This window comes from Mobula hypostoma, chromosome 23 (assembly GCF_963921235.1).
Source record: "Mobula hypostoma chromosome 23, sMobHyp1.1, whole genome shotgun sequence".
Lineage (NCBI taxonomy): Eukaryota > Metazoa > Chordata > Chondrichthyes > Myliobatiformes > Myliobatidae > Mobula > Mobula hypostoma.
This window is the reverse complement of record NC_086119.1, coordinates 50,775,329-50,796,082: the sequence shown is the minus strand read 5'-3', so window position 1 is coordinate 50,796,082 and position 20,754 is coordinate 50,775,329. Positions and strand designations below refer to the sequence as shown.

At 44.0% G+C, this 20,754-nt stretch overlaps 2 protein-coding genes across 3 annotated transcripts in view; one reads left to right on the top strand and one right to left on the bottom strand.

The window, feature by feature from the left end:
* The window catches only part of mybbp1a (MYB binding protein (P160) 1a), a 100,572-nt gene extending 82,666 nt beyond the window's left edge, over window positions 1–17,906 (bottom strand). Inside the window, exons 1-4 of the mRNA XM_063031494.1 lie at window positions 17,712–17,906; window positions 16,281–16,376; window positions 7,863–7,946; window positions 4,242–4,316 (exon numbers count right to left, since the gene is read on the bottom strand). Of these exons, the coding sequence (XP_062887564.1) occupies window positions 4,242–4,316; window positions 7,863–7,946; window positions 16,281–16,376; window positions 17,712–17,900 (444 nt within the window). The 5' untranslated portion in view covers window positions 17,901–17,906. The remainder of the gene's footprint in view (window positions 1–4,241; window positions 4,317–7,862; window positions 7,947–16,280; window positions 16,377–17,711) is intronic.
* A 49-nt stretch (window positions 17,907–17,955) lies between these two features.
* The window catches only part of eif4h (eukaryotic translation initiation factor 4h), a 94,195-nt gene continuing 91,396 nt past the window's right edge, over window positions 17,956–20,754 (top strand). For both annotated transcript variants that reach the window (XR_010015902.1, XM_063031496.1), the window contains exons 1-2: window positions 17,956–18,354; window positions 18,577–18,778. Coding sequence is in view for 1 of the 2 variants with exons in the window: in XM_063031496.1 (XP_062887566.1) it covers window positions 18,720–18,778 (59 nt within the window). In the remaining variant the exon portion in view is untranslated. The remainder of the gene's footprint in view (window positions 18,355–18,576; window positions 18,779–20,754) is intronic.

Genomic DNA, 20,754 nt, shown 5'->3' with positions numbered 1-20,754 from the left:
GATATAGATAACTATAGACATTTGAGAGTTATTTAGTAAAAGTATGCAAACCCGGAGTAGGTCATTAGTAAACATTTCAGAAACAGACAGGCAAGGTCACTTTGGAAAGACAACAGGTAAAGAACGTAGAATAGACTGTGGACTGCAGCAACTGCAGTAAACGAGATCTACTGGACTTCACCGAAGTCCTGGCGGACAGTACGAGAGAAGGAGAAAGACCCGTGAGGCTGTGGTAATAATGCGAGATAAGAAGTGACATCCCAGTATGCTGATTCAATTCAAGCAGAACAGATGGAACTGAGAAACAGAATGTGGAAGATGGACAAGCAAACTTCTACAGTACAAACTACGGAGAAACACAGCCACTTTTTGCAGCATCTGCAAGCACTAAAAGACAGAAAATCACACCTCCTACTTTTAAGTCGAAATCATTAATATATCTTATAAACAGCATCAGACCAAGGAAAATAAACTGTGTGGAACTTGACTTGCTGCCAATACAATGTTTGTCAATAATTACTCTGCTTCCTACCAGCGTTATCGAATTCAATTTTCCTTCCTCCTTGGACTTTTACATTTTTAAACATCAATACAAGACTTCTGAAAAACCTTGCCGAAACATGTGAAATTAGTATCAAAAGCAACGTCCTCACTGATCGTGCTTGTTAACTCAACAAATCCAATCAAGATAAACAGATGCAACTTTCTGTTAACAAATCCGTGCTGATTACCTTTGATTAATCAGCACCTTTCAAAGTAAAATCCCTTGGAAAAGATTTGTCATCTGCCTACCACTGAAGTTGCTTGCTTTATTGACTAGCTCCATCATTAAACGACACATTAACAGCTTCCAAAACCTCTGGCACATCTTTTCAAGGACTGAAATAATGACAGACACACAAGGTTTAAACCACTGTAGTCAGAGTATCTGCATTTCTCTCTTTTAATAGTCTGGCATACATTTCATCCAGGTGGGGCAAGTCATTGTTTCTTAAAAAAAGATCCTAACCTCTTTCGTACTTCTATTTTTAAGGATTGGGGGAAGTATTGTTCTAAATTGTCCCCGAAGGGTCTTAGCCCAAAACTTCGACTATCTATCCATTTCCATACATACTACCTGACCCTCTAAGTTCCTCCACATTTTGTGTTGTGTTGCTTTGGATTTCCAGTATCTGCAGACTTTCTCACGTTTATGATCTGCAGTATTACTCTTTTTTCAAGAGAATCCAAAATATTCATCAACAACCAAGGCTAAATTCTCCATATCCTAAATCTGAAAGCCGAAATAAATGCCACAATACACAGGTTACCTTTTTCGTCTCCAAATGACTCTATTCTTTCCCGCTATCTTTTGCTCTTGAACAATATTTTGATTTTACTTATCAAAATCTTCTCATCCCTTCACTTTGTTTTCCTAATTTCCTTTTTAATTTCACTTTTATACTTCATGGTCTTCCAAGTTATCTGCTATCTTAAGCTCTCAGCATTTGACAAACTTCAAGCATTTACTTCTTGAATCAACCAGCACAACCTTAACCACGTTTAGCTCCGCGACGACCACTGCACAACATGCTTTTTCCTGTTCTAATTCTGTTTTGTCCTGTAAAAACTGTATGATTTATGTTTAAGATATGTTTTTCTTGTGAATACTGCTTATCTGATGCAGTGCCTGTGACACTGCTGCAAGTAAGTTTTTCATTGCTCTCATGCATACATGTGACAATAAACTCTACTTTTGACCTTTTCACTCCTTTTAACATTGATGCAACTTATGATTGAAAAATTCAAAGTACATTTATTATCAAAGTATGTATACAGAATACAACTCTGACATTCATCCTCCCGCAGGTAGCCTTGAAACACCATTGAACCCATTCCTAGAAAAACATTAAGCACACAATGCGCAAAAAAAGAACAAATTGCGCAAACAGCAAAAGCCGGCGAACAACATCAAACCAGAGTCCAGTAGTACTCAGTTCCGTTCCCTGCAGGTCACAAAGCCATTCTTTGCTGAAACATTCCAGTCCACTTCACTAGCCCTGATCAAGCATTCAAAAACAGCAAAAAAAAAATGGCAACCAGAATCCAGAGACACGTGCAACATGAATCTCAAAATCCCACAAAATGAATCCACGTCTTGCCTTTCAATCCTTGCAACATGGATCCCAAGACTCCTGCACTTTCCTTCAATAGCAGCTAAGAAGAGAGAGCAAGACTGGTCAAATGCAGGCAGATAGTGCTGAACACCCACTCGTCCTCCATTCTTGCTCGACACCACAAACGGACAGAAGCAATGCAGTCCATCATGGGTTCGTGCCCCATCTCCATGTTTGTGCACACTCTGCCACAAACTTCACCGAACTCCTTCGGGGATAGCAAAAGGGCGAGATTGCTCAATCAGCCCAAAAACACGCCATCAAACTGTAAATCACAGGTCGCAATGCACACAGCTTAGTAGCAGAATCGTATTGGAAAGGAGTAGTAGTAAAAGTAGTTAATTTGTGCATTACCTGCATGATGTCCTGTTGTTCACTGGCGCCATCTTTAGAACAATATAAAACAGTCTTTCTAGATTTGGCAGTCCTCCCATTTTTCTATATAGGTACATTTACCCTATACTTCTTTAAGTCTCGTCCTTAAATGTCCGGTTTATTTAACCACTGATCTGTCAACAGAGAGCGGTTTCTCTTCCACTTTTGCTAAATGGCTTCCATTTCAGAACACTGGCCTAATTCCACTTGAAAGCTTCCTCCTCTAACACACTTGCTCTCTTCCATAACCATAAATCTTACTGAATTACATTAGCTATTACAAAATATTTTCTCGCTGCCATTCTTACAACCCAATCAACGTTATTTCCACACCTATATACAGAATAATTGTAGCCTTCCCTCTGCACACTATCCGACCTCCTTGATGGGCTTGCTACATGCTGCTTACAACACTTCTCCTGATTGCAACTTATGAATTCTGTGCCTTCTACACCTTTACAGATTAATGGAATCCAGTTAACTGGCAAGTGATCTCTTCCATTATTAATGGCCTAATATTTTTTCTACTTCTTAACTTTTCCTATAATTTGCTCAACTATCTCCCTCAGATAGCTACTTGGGAGACTACATCAACTTCCTAGAATGTGACATTCCCTTCTTGGAGTTCCAGTTCAAGATGGCGCTGGTAAAACACAGCACTTCTGTCTGGTGGCTAACGAAACAAGGAAAGCAACTAAATATTTTCTTAATTACGTTTTTTTCTGGCAAATGTTCATCACAAACAATAGACTATAACTTCCCTTTGGACTGGAAGGCAATCTGATGTGGCAGAACCAAGGCACGGTGAGGCGGTGGGCCCATTGCCAAGAGTGAAGAAAACCCCAGGTTCGATCAATTTAAGCGCTGTGCCAATCCAGAGAGGTCAGTTACAGGCCAAATCAAGGTGGCAAGTTCTGGCCACCAGAGCGTACCAAATGGCTTTTTAGAGCAGTTTGTTGTTGAGCCATCTATTAGGGGAACAGTTATACTGGATTGGGTGTCATGTAATAAACTGGAGGCGATTAGGGAGCTTAGGAGGCAGTGATCACAATACAGGGTCCTGGCCCCAGAGCGTGCCGAGGCGCATGAACCCAATGTTTGGACATCGATTTAGGCACTGGGTCAAATTGAAACGGTCAAGGTGTCAGGGCACCGAGGTGAGGAATGGACTGGTTCAACTCACTGCTCCACGACTTGGCTCTGCACTGAACAATGGGTCTCTGATTCTCTCAGCAGACTTCAATTTAGAATGTCATGGCTTGCAGTTATTGGTTGTGTTCTTTTTCTCTGCACATTGGATGGTTAGCAGTCTTTATTCTTTCTGAGTTTCTTTATTTCATGGCTGCCTGTTAGGGGAAGAATCTCAAGGTTGTATACCGTATACATACTTCGATAGATGTACTTTCAACTTTGTTCTTTACTGACGATTCCTATACCATTTCTTCTCACAGTTGTGATCATTCTTTAAACCAAAACTGCCACTTCATTTTTTTCTTAGTTCAAAACCTCAATCTCATCCCAAAGTCCTAAAACCAGCCCTGGCTTTTTAAAGGCATTTTTCTACTCCTGATGTTCCACTCTAATGCAAAATATTTAAAGTGAGTACATCCTTTTATCAAGACCACACCAAGGAAAAACAGATCTCTATCTTCACACACAAAATAATTGTCTTTGATTTTTTCAAGAGGCATTCGGAGAGTCTGCAGTTACCTTTAATAATCTTCCAGATTGTGAAAGTGCCAAGACACCAAAGAAGTTTCCAAACGCAGCATTTCTGATGAGTTTCTAAAATAAGAAAACACACATTGAGTTAATACAATGGTGTGATAGCTGGTTGCGTGGTTTAGGGTTATTTGTGTTTCGTATTCTCCCTGTCTGTTCCCATCACTGTCTACCAGTGACAGGAAATGATTGAGGAAAATGATTCTTCTGTGCAAATGTGCTAGACTTGCATTGAGAACTTCAGAAAATCTGACCCACCATGAACTGTTCTCTTGATGTGGCAAAGAAGGTTGAATGAGGGTTCTTTAAATATTATGGTTACGAAAGTTCATTACCATTAGTGGTTCGTGCAATAACCAGGGGACACAAATCTAAAGTGAAGATCAAGAGATACAGGGTAGACACAGGTAAAAGCTGTTTTATATATTGAACACAGAAAGAAGTAATAACTCAGGAATTCATTGCCTGCAAATATAGTTGAGACAGAATTAATGAATTTCAAAGGGCAATTGGACAGACAAGAGGGAGAATAATTCACAGGGCTATGGGTGTGAAGGAATAGGAATGAAACAGATTGCTCTACAAGGAGCTGGCTCAGATTCAACATCAATGGCTTCCTTCTGCATTACAAAACGTTTAAGTGGAATAAAATAAACAGTCCACCATTCATGGCATGCAAGACCAGCAATATTAACAAACCATCCTATGGCATATCATATTGCCTTAGACCATCAAGAGAACACAACAGGATTCTAATCAGCAACATGTCTTCCCACCATTCCGGGCTTGAAAACCTAGTGATAATTCACTAGTCAGGAGCAAGAGCAAGCAGATCACTTTTACTTGTTCCTCACTGAGAGGAGAACAAATCTTAAACCACCCCTTTCTGCTGCTATTAGAACCAAATTAGAAATTCAAAACAGCAACAGTGAAAACAATTCCAAATTTAAACCTCAACCCAACCACATGATGACTCAGTGGTTCCATAGCCACCCAACAAGTAATCCAGAAATCCCAGCTTGGTTGACAATAATTCAGAAAGGGAATGTATGGCGTAATCATTTGTGAAGTGATTACTTTATTCCTGTCTAAACATTCAAGGATTGAGCAACAAAGATTATTAGATGCCTGTGTAAGAATAAGGCTACCCTTTCTGTGTAACAAATATCCACTCACATCATTTTGCAGCACTGGAAGAGGTCTCTGCAGCCTTCTGATACACATCAGTTCTCTGTACTTGCTCATTTCCCTCTCTCTTCAACATGCTTCCATGATTATTTAATCTCTTCCCTATAGATACTGTTAGGCATTCCACAGTTTACCAACTTAATTTAAAAGAAATTCTTAATACCTGTGACAGTGAGAGAGTCACATAATGTAGAAAACAGGCCCTTCAACCCACTGTGTTTTCCTTAGCCATCTGGGGCCCATCTCTGCTAAACCTATTTTGGATCACACTGTCCATAGTATTCTTTGGCATGACATTTCAAGAGATATTTTCACTACCTCCTAATGTGATAGTGCTGGCCTCCATCAGCTCCCGCAGGAAAAGCATTCCAGATTTAAATCAACCTCACTCAGGTGAACAAAAAATTATTCCTTAAATTCCTTACCTTCTATCTTAAACTCTAGCTCTAGATGCCTTTGCTAAGGAGGAAAGCTCCTCACTACCTAAACTCTGGCTTCTCACGGCTACAATCCTCTATCAATATTGATAGAATTGTTAATGGAAGCATTGAGATATATAAATGCTCCATAGCATTAATTAAATTATGCCCTTTTATCACCAGCTCAGACAAGAATATATTTTCGGAATTCAACATACCAAAGTTCTGAAATTTCTGATAACTTTTATTAGATCAACTCAATCAGTTTAGCTACAATGAAAATAAACCCACTTTCTCAAGTGCTCTGTTTTTCAAGATTGCACTTTTCTGCTGCAAGAAGACTGAACAAGATGTGGTGTTGTACCTTCAGCATAACTACTTACTAAATATTTTTATAACTCTAGTTACGAAACTAAAGGTTCCATTTATTTCTCCCCACCTCCTACCCATTCAATAGTTTTATCACTTTGTTCTCCCACCTTCAAACACATGAAAATGTGTTACAGTATACCTCTGTTAATTGAACACCCTCACGACCCTGGTGGTGCCAGAGTAACAGATTTTTCAAACCACTGGATTTTTTCTTTGTATTATTCTTATAGCACACATCTTACAGATGGTGACAAGATGGTATACAGGAGTGAGATAGATCAGCTAGTTGAGTGGTATTGTAAGAACAACCTTAAGGTCAACATCAGCAAAGCTAGAAACTTCATACTTTAGGAAGGGGAAGTTAGTCAAACACTCATCAGTCCTGTTTGAGAGGTCTGCAGAGGAAAGTGTGAGCAGCTTCAAGTTTCTGGATGTCAACATTTTAGAGGATCTATCTCCTGGGCCCGGCTCAGAGAAAGTGTGCAGCATCTCTCCCTTCTGAGAAGTTTAAGGAGATTCATCATGTCAAAGATTCTGACAAACTTTTGCAGGTGTATGGTGGAAAATATTCTGGCTGATATTGCAACTCCAATGCATAGGAATGCAAGAAGCTACAGGAAGTGGTGAACGCAGCCAGTTCTAGTACAGCGCAGCTCTCCCTTCCATTGAGGACACTTTCAAAAGGCAATGTCTCAGAAAGACAACATCCATCATCAAGGACACCCACCACCCAGGCCATGCCTTTTTCTCAATGCTGCCATCAGGCGGGAGGTACAGGAGCCTGAAGACCAACACCTCAAGATTCAATAGTAGCTTCTTCCCCACTGCGATCAGGTTCTTAAACCAAGCTGAAAAACCCAGACCATATTTCTTTCTCACTTTCTCCACATTTGTACTAGTATCTGATGTTCGTTGTTCATTTTCGCGCTGGTGTAATTTAGATGCAAGTTGTATTAGCATGTTTATCATTTTGAAATGAAATATGCTTCTGCAGCTACAAAAGCTCATTTTCAAGGCATTTATGCTTTTAAATATGATGTACAATGGGACAAAAATATTCCAATGAATCTGATGAGTTTAAAGGAAGACCCTCCTGCAACCCCACAAACATGCACCAAATCTTATAAACACAGCATGGGACAGTTTCTACTTATGAAAAAAACTGAAATAGACAGTCAGGATCTGCCATCTGTATACATTTCAGAAGCTCCAACCTGGTCACACACCACGTCCACTGCACCAGTAATAGAGGCCAACCTTGGCAGATAGCAGGTCTGCATGGAATGAGGACTTAGTGTAATAATGAATAAACCAGATAGCAAACCATCAGATACGGATTTTCAGAAATACTGAAATACTGCTAAACTCCTTGGAAAATGTTATTCATTCAATCCACACAAACTCCCTTTGCTCTTCTCCCAACAGATATTGCATCTTGCACATTTGACATCTGATCCAACGTGACCAATATTATAACATCTCCATCTTTGTACATGATGACAGAGAAAGTGATAACATCCAAGTTTTACATTGCTCTAAAATAGCTAAAATTACATACAACATGAAGACACCTGCACTCAATGTAAGTTTCAAGCATAATACTTAAAATCCCATTTTCAACCACACACACCTTTTTGGTTTTCGTAATATCATGTTTCATCTTAATCTGCTTCAGGACTGCTTGCAGAGGGATCTTCTCATTGAACTGCAGGACCTATTAGCAAAAAGAAATCAGAATTAAAAAAAAATCACTACACATCTTAAACAGGGAACCAATGGCCGAGGAATGCAAGAGAGTAACAGCCATTAGAGTCACCGATTCAGCAAAGGCAACTTCCAATTGAACTGCACCAAACCAATTTACATTGTTCAACCAGGTACACAACCGAACCACTTCCACCAACTAAGACATGTCCAATCCCAGGATGAACTGTTAAAGGAATTCTGAGATTGGCCAATTTGCCTCAATGACATCAGTAGCACTATCTGCAATCATTATTGAATTAACCTTCACTACTATTAAATGCCTTGGTGTGTACAGGTGTCCCTCACTTTTCAAACGTTCGCTTTACGACACCTCGCTGATACGTAAGACCTACATTAGTTACCTGTTTCCGCTAACAGAAGGTGCTTTCACTGTTCCAAAAAAAGACAGCGCGCGATAAAAGGCAGCGTGCGCCCGAACAGCCAAGGTCCTCCCCCGGAACTGCATTCTAGCCGGCATTGTTAAACACGTCCCTGTGAGCATCTGTGCTTTATGTCAATTTATTTTGAGCATCCGTTTGCAAGATGAGTTCTAAGGTATCGGAAAAGCCTAAAAGAGCTCATAAGGGTGTTACACTTGGTGTAAAACTAGACATAATTAAGGGTTTCGATCATGGTGAACGAAGTAAGGACAAGGTGAGTTTGGCTTGTGGAAGTTGACGAAGATGATGCTGAAGAGGTTTTGGCATCCCATGACGAAGAACTGATAGATGAAGAGCTGATGCAATTGGAAGAGGAAAGGATAACAATCAAAACCGAATGCAGCAGCAAACGGACCGAAAGTGAAGTCGTCCAGGAACTGAACTTGAAGCAACTGCGTGAGATTTTCGCTGCAATGATTGCAGAAAAGTACAACTTTAATTTTGAAAAGGTATGTAGGTTTAGGGCATATTTGCAGGATGGTTTGAGTGCTTACAAAGAACTGTATGATAAAAAAAATGCATGAGGCTAAGCAGTCAAGCATACTGTCATTTTTCAAGCCTTCCACTTCAGCCACAGCAGACGACAAACCTCAACCTTCGACATCAAGGCAGGCAGACATAGAAGATGACCTGCCTGTTAGATGTAAACAGACAACAATGAGATGACACCCCAGTGTCCCACCACCCCAACCCCCGGGTTGCGGACCGATACATTGCCGCGAAGCATGGAGTAGTGCAGCGGTAGCCAGGACGCACCCAGCACACCTTTTAAGAAAAAAAGCCAAAATAAACAAGCTAATTAATTAGGTGCCGCCCGGCACATAAATGTCAGCCCAGATCAGAGGCGATTGCCCATTGCGTCGCCTCTGATCTGGGCTGACATTTATGTGCTGGGCGGCACCTAATTAATTAGTTTGTTTATTTCGGCTTTTTTCTTAAAGATGTGCTGGGTGTATCCTGGCTACTGCTGCACCACTGCATCCTTCGCGGATCAGTATCGGTCCACGGCCTGGAGGTTGGGGACCACTGCACCACCCCAACCTCCGACGACTCAGCCGAACACACCATCATCAGTGTGCTTAGCGCTGTTCCAATTCCGGTAAGTAATACTACACTGTACATACATTAGTTCTACTTTATATAGCCTGTGTATTTTTATGTGTTATTTGGTATGATTTGGTAGCTTCATAGCTTCAAGGTTACTGGAGAGAGTGTTTCTGCCGAGAGCACTTGTGTGAGATTTTTGCTACTGTGGACAGTGTGGCAATGACTGTAGGGAAGTATTTCTACTTTATATAAGCTGTGTATTTATCATATCATTCCTGCTTTTACTATATGTTACTGTTATTTTAGGTTTTATGTGCTATTTGGCATGATTTGGTAGCTTATTTTTTGGGTCTGCGAATGCTCACAAATTTTTCCCATATAAATAAATGGTAATTGCTTCTTCACTTTACGACAATCCGGCTTACGAACCGTTTCACAGGAACGCTCTACCTTCGGATGGCGGGGGAAACCTATATGCCTAATTACCAAACAAAATGTTGGCAACCGCCACAAAAGGAGAAGTCAGGTACCTAAAACTGCAGGTCAAAAAGGCAGCTTTAGGGAGAGCTTTACAAAGATTACGTAGGGATGCTCAGGCATCTAACAGAAAATCAAAAGGAACAGTTCAAGTTGTACTCTGCTGATGAATGAACTGCATCAGATCTATTTACTCACCCATAACTTAAAAAAACAGGAAAAGTCGCCAACCACCCCTTCAAACCTGTTCCACCATTTTTAAAGATTATGACCTCAGTGCCACGCATTTAATTCTCGATTCTATTACAGCTGAGTCTGTATCATCTACATTTTAAATTAGCACAGAGGGACACAACAGCCCTTGAGGTGTGGAAATTCCAAAGATGCTCCATTCAAGGCAGCGATGGTTCAGAGGTAGTGCTGCTGCCTTGCAGCTCCTATGTAACCAGTGTGGCGATTGGCACAACACTTTACAATATCATCCACCCGGGTTCAATTCCCACCGTTGCCTGTGAGGAGTTTGTACGTTTTCCCCATGACCGCGTGGGTTTCCTCTGGGTGCTCTGGCTTCCTTCCACAGCCCTAAGATGTACCAATTGGTAGGTTAATTGGCCATTGTAAATTGTCCCATGATTAGGCTAGGATTTGATTGGGGGATTGCTGGGAAGCACTGCTTGAAGGGTGGGAAAGGCCTATTCCGAGCTGTATCTCAATAAATAAATGATCTCTGATGCTACACACATGGAATCCACATGTTCTCCTTGTGACCACCCACACCCCCCTTGGGAAGTTTTGGTTTCCTGCAATCCATAGATGTACTGATTGTTTAGAGGCCAGTGCAAGTTGTCTATAATGTAGATGGGTAATAGGAGAATCATACAGTATGCAAACAGGCCCTTTGGCCCACCAAATCCCTGCTTACCATCAATTATCCATTTTACACAGCTCCAACACTGATCTAATTTTTAATATCCCACCACTCTCATCAACTGAAGAGGTAGGACACTGAGAAGTGCTGTGGAACAGAAGGATCTGGAAATACAGTTCCATAATTCCTTGACGGTAGTGTCAAAAGAACAATAGTGTGCAAATGAAGATGGCGGCACGACGCAGCTCGCAGCGGCCACTCCGGTGGTGATGTCTGTTATTTGTCAAGTAGGGTGCTGTGCACAATCCTGATTTGATGGAGACGGACGTGACAGCACGGAAAAACATCTGGTGAAACTTCTGAAATGCCTGTTTCGCTGCCGCTGCTGCTACTGTGTGGTCCAGAACCTCCACAGGGGAAGGCCCCGAGTCCTCGGCTTTGCTTGTTGCTTGGCGGCCGGGGCAGAGTCGAAGCACTCGGCAGAGGATGGTGCTCGGAGAGGCTGTATCGGAGGGGCTGGTCGGAGGCTCGAGGTTTTTGGATGTACTCAGAGTCCGCTGCGGTCGGGTGCTTCCAATGGTGCTGCATTGGCAAGTTGGCGGCCCTTGGTGGTTCATGGCAGGGAGACTTTCTCCCTTCTACCGTCTGCGTGAGATGATGAGGCTATCAGGACTTTGAGACTTTTTTTTAAACTGTGCCCACAGTCTGCTCTTTATCAAATTATGGTATTGCTTTGCACTGTTATATCTATATATTATAATTATGTGGTTTTGTCAGTTTTAGTCTTGGTTTGTCATGTGTTTCTGTGATACCATTCTGGAGCAATGTTGTATCATTTTTTAATGCAGCGGTCCCCAACCACCAGGCCGCAAAGCATATGCTACCGGGCCGCGAGGAAACGATATGATTTGGCGATAGGAGTCAGCTGCACCTTTCCTCATTCCCTGTCACGGCCACTGTTGAGCTTGAACGCACACGAGGTCATTACCCACGCGTCATCCATGTCAGCGCGGGAAGGAGATCAACTCCTCGAGCTTGCAAATGACGGCGGGCTGAAAAGTATGTTTGACATAACATCTCTGCTGGCATTCTGGATCAAAGTCAAGGCTAAATATCCTGAGATAGCCACGAAAGCACTGAAAACGTTGCTTCCATTTCCAACGTATCTCTGCAATGAATGCAATGAAAACTAAATTGCGGAATAGACTGGACATAAGGAACCCCCTTTGAGTATCGCTGTCTCCCATCACCTCTTGATGGCACCGTCTTGTTGCAGGGAAACAAGCCCAGGTCTCCCACTGATTCAGCGATATTGGTGTGTTGCAATGATTTTATATGTTCATACGGAGAAAATATATGCTGTGTGTTTAATATCCAAATGTTACTTAAAATGTTATGATGTTATTGACTTATATAACCATATAACAATTACAGCACGGAAACAGGCGATCGCTGCCCTTCTAGTCCGTGCCGAACGCTACTCTCACCTAGTCCCACCGACCTGCGCTCAGCGCACAACCCTCCATTCCTTTCCTGTCCATATAGCTGTCCAATTTTTCTTTAAATGATAATATTGAACCTGCCTCTACCACTTCTACTGGAAGTTCGTTCAATACTTACTTCAAGTTCCCCTGTCCTCCCCTGATAATTGACTTATCACTATATTCATGCGAGGAAAATATGCGCTGTGTGTTTAATATTAAATTCGTTAGATAAACCCTTTTAGAAACAAAATTGAGTGTATTAGCCACTTATCACCTATATTCCGGTCGTGATTCACACCCCCCCACCCCCAAAACAGAATCGCCAAAAAGGATTTGTAGAAAAAAAGCAACACGTACACACATGCGCACACAGGTGCCCGCGCAAGGCTTCATGGTCATGGTAGTCTTTCTTGGGGTAAACACAACGTATTGAACTGCTACTCTTGTCCGTTGGCAACCCTACCCCCCCCCCAACCCCCCGTCGGCCGGTCCGCAGTGCAAAAAAGGTTGGGGGCACCTGTTTTAATGCATGCATTTCTAGATGACAATAAACGAGGACTGAGTGTTCTCATAATCTAAAAACCTAAAAAAACTCTTAGGCACCCAAAATTTTTTATGCAAGTTTTGTTTTAGATGTTTATTGTCTTCTGCATTAATGAATCAGTACAAAAGAACAAATTTTAGATTTCTAAACATTTATTATCCAAGAAGTTAAATGTTACAAATTTTTTTCGTATTTTGTTAAAGTAACATATTAAAGAATAGACCACATTTTAAATTAAAATCTTGTTTACTTTGTAGGTATACAGCCCAGTGCATGATTAAACAAAGATAACAAACAGGTGCCAATGATCAATGCCATAATGAGTTGAATGAACTAAACTGGTAAACTGAAACAGAAATGGGTGTAGAAGGAATCAAACTGGGTGAAAGACAAGCAAACAGGTGAGGATGTGGCAGATATGACAGATTAACCTTCAAATCATCAATTCTTACACCATGGCAAGAGTGAGCACAGCAGCAAGACACATCCTGCATTAGCAATGTCTCTCCCAAGCAGAAATTTTGCAGCAGACAGGAGTTTGGAGATGTGCTGTTCAAGCTCTTCTGAAGCAGAAAGAAACGGGCAAGATTGAGGAGCTGAAGTGAAGTAGTCAGCCACAGAAACTGAGTGCAGCAGACGAGAGATACATCAAACTGAAGCCCCTTTTAAATCGGAAGCAGTCCAGCACCACTATTGGCTCTGAACTCACAGAAATCACTGGAACGCAAGTACGCCCCTCTATAGTCCAGAGAAGTCTTGTCAGAAGTGTTGTTGCCTAAAAAGCCTTTCCTCCAAAGTGGAAACAAAGCCAAGAGACTCACCTACGGACAGAATCACAAGCACTGGGGTGTTGAGCAATGGCACCAAGTCCTCTGGACTGACAGAGTCAAAATATGAAAAATTTGGGTCAAACAGGAGGCAGTCTGGCCATAGAAGAGCTGGAGAGCATGACATGGACAAGTGTCTTCAGTCAACAGCAAAGCATGGTACTGGTTCCCCAAGTTTGGGGCTGCATTTCTGCAAATGGAGTTGGTGATCTGTTCCGAATTAATGGAATCCTCAATGCTGAGAAGTACAAGCAGATTCTCACCCATCACACAATACCATCAGAGAGGCGTATGATTGGTTCCAACTTCATTCTGCAGCAGGACAATGACCCCAAGCACACAGCAAAGATCATAAAGAACTATCTTCAGCTAAAAGAACAAGGATTTCTACAACAGGTGATATGGCTTCCACAGAGCCCTGATCTCAACATCATCGAGGCTGTCTGGGAATATTTGGAGAGACAGAAGTGAGACAGTAAACATTTGCAGAAGAACTGCAGCAAGTTCTCCAAGATGCTTGAAACAACCTACCAGCCGAAAGTACATGGATGGGATGGGTACGGAGGGCTATGGTCCAGGTGAAAGTCGATGAGACCAGGTAGAAAATCAGTCGGACGTGGACTAGGTCAGCCGACCAGTTGCATAGTGGCATCAGCACCAGACTTTGAGGCGAATGGTTCGATTCTGGCTGGCTCCCTGCATACTTTCTATCTGTGCTGGGTTGAACGTCAACCTCACAACTCAACCACATAAAAACACAGACAAAATGCAAAGGAAATGGCAGGGTTGCCACCCAATGCACCACAAAGTGTGAAACGGAACAGCAAGTGACTAGATGGATCTGTTTCTACGCTTCAGTGTTGTATGACTCCATAACTTCCCTCATCCCCCAGATTCCACCATTAATTTAGAGCAAGGAATTAGGAAGGTATATGACATGTTAGCATTTATTACAGACGATTTGAATGGGATGTGTGAGGAAACCAGAGGACTTCAACGAAACCTGCACAGTCACAGTGGGTACGTGCAAACTCCACACGGACAGTACCGAGGCTGGGATTGAACCCAGGTTTCTGGTGTTATGTGGCTGTAGCTTCATTGCTGTTGCACTGTGCTATCCAAATACATGCCAGGAGAAATTATGAAAATAAGGAAACAGTGAAACTGCTCTTCAAGCCACAATACACATGAAGGCAGGTTGACCATCCTACACCTGAAGAAAATATTGGGACAAAAAATTTAAATCCTCCATAATACAGTAACATATCACCTGCCTTAAATGCTTGCTGTACTGCACGTTGTTCTTCAATGATCCGTGATCAAGCATGTCCATGTCCCTTTGAACATCATAACCACCCAATTTCCCAAAGATCATTTCATTTATTCTCTTTGCTTATTGACCTTATCAAAATCCTTCCAAAGATCTAAATACAGCACATTTCCTATGTTGTCTTCATCTTTTCGACTAGTTATGTCCTCAAAGCACTTCAGGAAATTAATCAAACATGATTCATCTATGCTGATTTTGCTCAACCTTACTATTCCCCAGTGTTCTGACAGTACACCTTTCATTACAGATCCCAACATTTTCATTATCCGTCCAATATTATCCTGTTACTGTTTGAGGTAACTTTATTTTTTATTCTTTCTTATTTTTCTTCTAATATTTGTATATCTGTGCATTTGTAATGCTACAGTGACACAGTAATTTCCTTTGGATTCAATAAAGTATCTATCTAATTGGTCAATAGCTCCCCATTTAGCCTCTCCCTCTTTTTGTGCAGTTCACCATACTCGCTACCATCGAATCCACAGAACTGCAAAATCTGCAGCACAGAACTTTCGAAAGAGTATCCAGCATCTCAAAACAATCTTTTTCAAATTTTGGTATATAGATCAGTATGTTCTTGGACTGACTGGTTTCAAGCTCACCAACTTCTATAATACTAGCGACACACATCAAAGTTGCTGGTGAACGCAGCAGGCCAGGCAGCATCTCTAGGAAGAGGTACAGTCGACGTCTCAGGCCGAGACCCTTCCTCAGGACAAACGTCGACTGTACCTCTTCCTAGAGATACTGCCTGGCCTGCTGCGTTCACCAGCAACTTTGATGTGTGTTGCTTGAATTTCCAGCATCTGCAGAATTCCTGTTGTTTGCGTTCTATAAAACTATTTTTTCAGCTAATATTTTGTTCCTTCATTGTCAAAACACATTTGTCTCCTGTCTATATCTTGCAGGTTTTATACACATATTTCCTCAAAAAAAAGAACAAAATTGTTTAATTCCTTTGCCATTTCCTTATTCCTCATGAGAACCCCTTTGGGGTCCTAACATTTTTTTGGTCATTCATTCTTGGGGTTTTCTTCTGTTTCATGGATATCTGCAAAGAGTAATTTCAGACTGTGTACTGTACACATTCTGATATCAAATTGAACCATTGATCCATTATAAGTTTTGTCTGTCTGGAAAGGGATCACACTTGTGAATTGGTGTTGTTAATGAAAAATAGAAGGGGAGGGAAAAAGTAACAGGAATATCAAGGAGAATTCAATGTACATTAGTCTCCAACCTTTTATATCCTCTGCACATTGTCTCATTAAACATGGCGTCTAACCTGTGCCAGGGCCAAGCTGAAGCCAGGACGAGCCGTTTCACGAGTTGCTGCCAGGCCCTCAATGAGTCGCTTGAGCGCATATTGAAGCTCGTCACCCTGGAAACAGAGTGAAGAATTACTCTAAATTTATACTGGGTGAAGAAAGAGTCCATAGCTTATGGCATCCAAAGGCAAATGGATGATATAAACTATGATATCCTGACATTAAACATCAAAACTGGATGAACGGCAAGAGAGATTAGTGAGAAAATATAAAGGAAATGTACGTGAATAAATGACTGATGCAGAGGAAAGGTCACAAAGTCAATTAGGAATAGGAGTAGAAAGCTAGCTGGCGGGGACGGGGAACAAACATAGCTGGAGAGACAAGCCAAAGGAAAGAGAAATGAACAGGGTAGAAGTAAAATAGGCTAATGAATGGAGGACAGGATAATGGTGTAGTCTATATCTTAATAGGAAATGGACTAGATTAAGAATAAAAGAGCTGGATCCAACAAAATGATGGGAAGAGATTGGTACAGATGACCCCAAAGGACAATGCATTTACATATGGAAGCAGGGAGAGAGAAGAATTGATCTTGATGTTGGGGATGGAGGCAGCTAGATTGAGGTGGGAGACGAGGTAAGCAGAGACTGGTACCTGGATTGGGGGAGGGGATTAACAGGGAATGGACCAATTCTTACATCTGGCAAGATGGGCAAGGAGATAGATTCTGAAAAGCCTTCGTGCAGGAGGAGTGGGATAGATAGGCTAATATCTGAAGATACAGGAGATTGTAGATGCTGTCTTCTGGAGCAAAAATCAAGCAGCTGGAGAATCGCAGCAGGTCAAAGAACATCCATGCAGGCACAGGGAAAGTCAAACTTTTGGATCAAGTCCCAGTATCTGACTGGAGGGAAGAAAGAAGGTATAAAGATGGTGATGCAAGAAAGGGCTGGTAAATGATAGGTGGGCTGAGGAGAGCAGGGATGTGGGGTGGGGTTTGGAGCACAGCCACCCCTCCCCTCCTGCCCACACAGTCACCACCCTCTCTGCAAATATGTGACCCAATTCTGCCCCTCCCCCACCGACCTCCCCTCCCTAACACCTCCACACTGACTGGTATTCCCCACCCCTTTCCGCACTGTGCCCCCCACAGCACTGACCGGGCATTCCACCACCCCCTACCACCAGTGCTCCTCCCACATCTCATCTCCCAGCACCCCCTCACAGTCCCTGGCTCCCAGTCTTCCAAGTCCCTTTCTAACAACCTCACAGTCACATCCTCTCCCCGCCGACCTGCTCCCCACTCTCAGTCCCACTTACGACCACCCGTCCCTGTACCCCCTTCCCACTAGCGCTGCTCAATCTCTTCCTCCCTGTTCCCCCTCCTCGCCTAGTTATCCCCACCCTACAACCTCCCCATCCAGTCTCCCCCCCCCCCCACTCACCTCGCTGCTCCTCAGGTACTCGAGCAGTCCACTGATGCCACTCAGCCGCACCTCCTGCTCAGGTTTGGCGATGTCCCAGAAGAAGTCGAGGAACTCACGGTTTTGCTGAAGTAACCTCTTAGTACCGGCGACCCCCGCACCAGCCTCTGGCCGGTCGCCGGGCACCGCGTTCCCCTCCTGCTCCACCATGCTGCCGCTGGGGTCCTCCGCAAGGTCACCACCCCTAGCGGCTGCCCGACAACGCGCCTGCTGTTTAGTTGGTGCCGTTTACCGAGATCCCACTGAATGCCAACCAGGTGACAGAAATATTCTGCAAGCAGTAACGGGGTGGACGGCCACTCTCAGTCTGCAGCAATACCCAATGTTTTGGGGCCCTCGAGAGGATCCGATGTCATGGTGGGGTTGGGAACTGGGGCAAGGATTGTCGGTGTTTCGGGTCGAATCTCTGCAGAAGGACTGCTGCACGTTGTGAGTGGCTTCAGACTCCAGCATCCGTGGTCTCCTGTGTGTCGGCGTCCACTCTGGTTCGGGTAACTTTCATGTCCGAACGGAGGAATCGTCAGCTTGTACCGTTGAAGGGTCCCGCACCTCCACATTGTCCCAGCAAAGCTGAGCATCTCCAGTGCTTTCCATTTCATTGAAGGTAGTTTATATTTCACCTCACAGTTTTCCAACGTCTGCAGTTCTAGGGCTACTAGGAATCTAAAACCCCTGGGAAGCTTATTTTAAAATCTAAGGTTGTTCGATTTCAAGCGACATTCGCGCGAGAGGAGTCGTATAACAAAGCGACTGAATGAAGTTTCATGAAGGGAAAACAAGGATGAAGTGGCGGGACGTGATTTAATTATTTCTGTGACTTTTGCAGCGGATGAGGAAGAGGACAGTGACCGGAGGCGATGGACGGGGGTGAACACTTGTTCCACGGTGACAGCGACAGACAGAGGCAGGCGGCGCGGGCCAGGCCGGTTACCATGGAGCCGGGGGCTTGTCTGTGTTCGGCAGAAGGACATGGCGGATTTCGACAGTTACAATGATCGGCAGCAGTTTGGCTGCGGCGGGGTCCGGGGGTAGGTACCAGGGGAGAGTTTGTGTGGGAAATGGGTGCCTGGTGGTGGGCCCAGGCGTAGTACTGGGAGAGGGGATGGGGGTACTACCGGGATAGTGGGTGAGGGTGGGCCCAGGGATAGAACCGGGAGAGGGGGTGAGCGGGTGGGCCCAGGCGTAGTACCGGGAGAGGGGTTGGGGGGTGGGGGTGGGGGTGGGCGTAGTACCGGGAGAGGGGTTGGGGGTGGGGATGGGGGTAGTATCGGGAGAGGGGGTGGTGGTGGGCCCAGGGGTAGAACCAGGAGAGGGGGTGAGGGTGGAGATGGGGGTGGGTTCAGGGGTAGAACCGGGAGAGGGGGTGAGGGTGGGGATGGGGTTGGGCCCAGGGGTAGTACCGGGAGAGGGGGTGAGGGTGGTGGGCCCAGGGGTACTACCGGGAGAGGGGGTGGGGATGGGGGTGGGCCCAGGGGAGGACCGGGAGAGGAGGTGAGGGTGGTGGGCCCAGGGGTACTACCGGGAGAGGGGGTGAGGGTGGTGGGCCCAGGGGTACTACCGGGAGAGGGGGTGGGGTGGGCCCAGGGCCCAGGGGTAGAACCAGGAGAGGGGGCGAGGGTGGGGATGGGGGTGGGTTCAGGGGTAGAACTGGGAAAGGGAGTAGTGGTGGTGGGCCCAAGGGTAGAACCGGGAGAGGGGGTGTGGGCGGGCCCAGGGATAGTACCGGAGGGGCTGCTGGAGTTCAGCCCAGGGGTAGTATCAGTTGGGGGTTGTTCTAGGAGTAGAGTGAGAGGGGTGAGGAGTTGGTTGTGGTGAGTCCAGGGGTCGTCTCATAGGGGTGGGGGCCTGGTGGTGGTGGGTCTAGCGGTAGTATCAGTGGGCTTGGAGCTGGTGGTCCCAAGGGTAGTGCTGACTGGGGTGGGGGGGGGGGCTCTGGTGATGGGCACAGAGGTAGTACTGGACTATGTGTTGGATCAGCACCAGAAGGGCAGGTGGCTGAATTTAGGTACAGGGAGGAAGTTTTGAGGGATATCGGGTGAAGGTATGGGAGGGGTGTGATTAGTGGACTTTGTGTAAGTATGGAGCTGTTGGGGTAGGTACTCTGGGTGGGGACAGCTGCCGGAGGTTGGTTCCAGGCTGAGGCCGAAGGTTGACATGGGGAGAAGATTTGGCAGAGGGGAAGGAGGAGGGTAATGGGTAAAGATTCTGGGGAAGGTGTTTGTGGGAATGAGTGTATCTCCCAGGTGTGTGACGGTAGGTAACTGGGTTTTGCTTGAGGGTGCCTGGTTGGCGTTGGCTTTGGGACAAAGCAGGCTGGAAGATGTATGGGGGTCTGTCAACACCCCACTCCCCAGGATTACCCACCGAAACCACACACATGCTCTGAATACATTATTTCTCAAAGTAACATAATTACATTTTGTTTGCACTTGTGTGGCTGTGCCACCGATTGGATTTAATTTTAACTTTTGTTGCCACGATGTTCTTTGCCTCACAAGATACACAGTTTAATAAACAGTCTGAGATTATCACTTCCATAGTCCAGCTGAGTAACTTTCATTTGATAGCTCAATTTGTAAATTGAGACACTTATTTAAATCCAAAATTTCAGACTGGGTGTTCTCATGAAAGTGATATGCAGACCTTGCTAACTGAAAAAAATATGCAAATCTTGTTCTCTCTAGTGTAAAACTGTACTATTCATCCAGTGGAGGAAACTTATTTTAAAGCAGCATTTATTATGACATCAAAAGAGATGTTTATTTTTGCATAATGCTTTTTGTTATCAAGAATTTAAGGACTATTAATTATGGCACACCACATCTCTCACTTATTCATTGATCCTCAGTTGTCCTCTGAGCTCATTAGTGATAATTCTGCTATTTAGAGTAATTGGGGATGGGTTTTGGTGTGTTTAGAGACTCCATGTCATGACACCTTATAGACGTCCAGCAAACTGTTTGCTGTGTTGTAGCTGTGTGACTGTATGTATTTATTTTGCCTG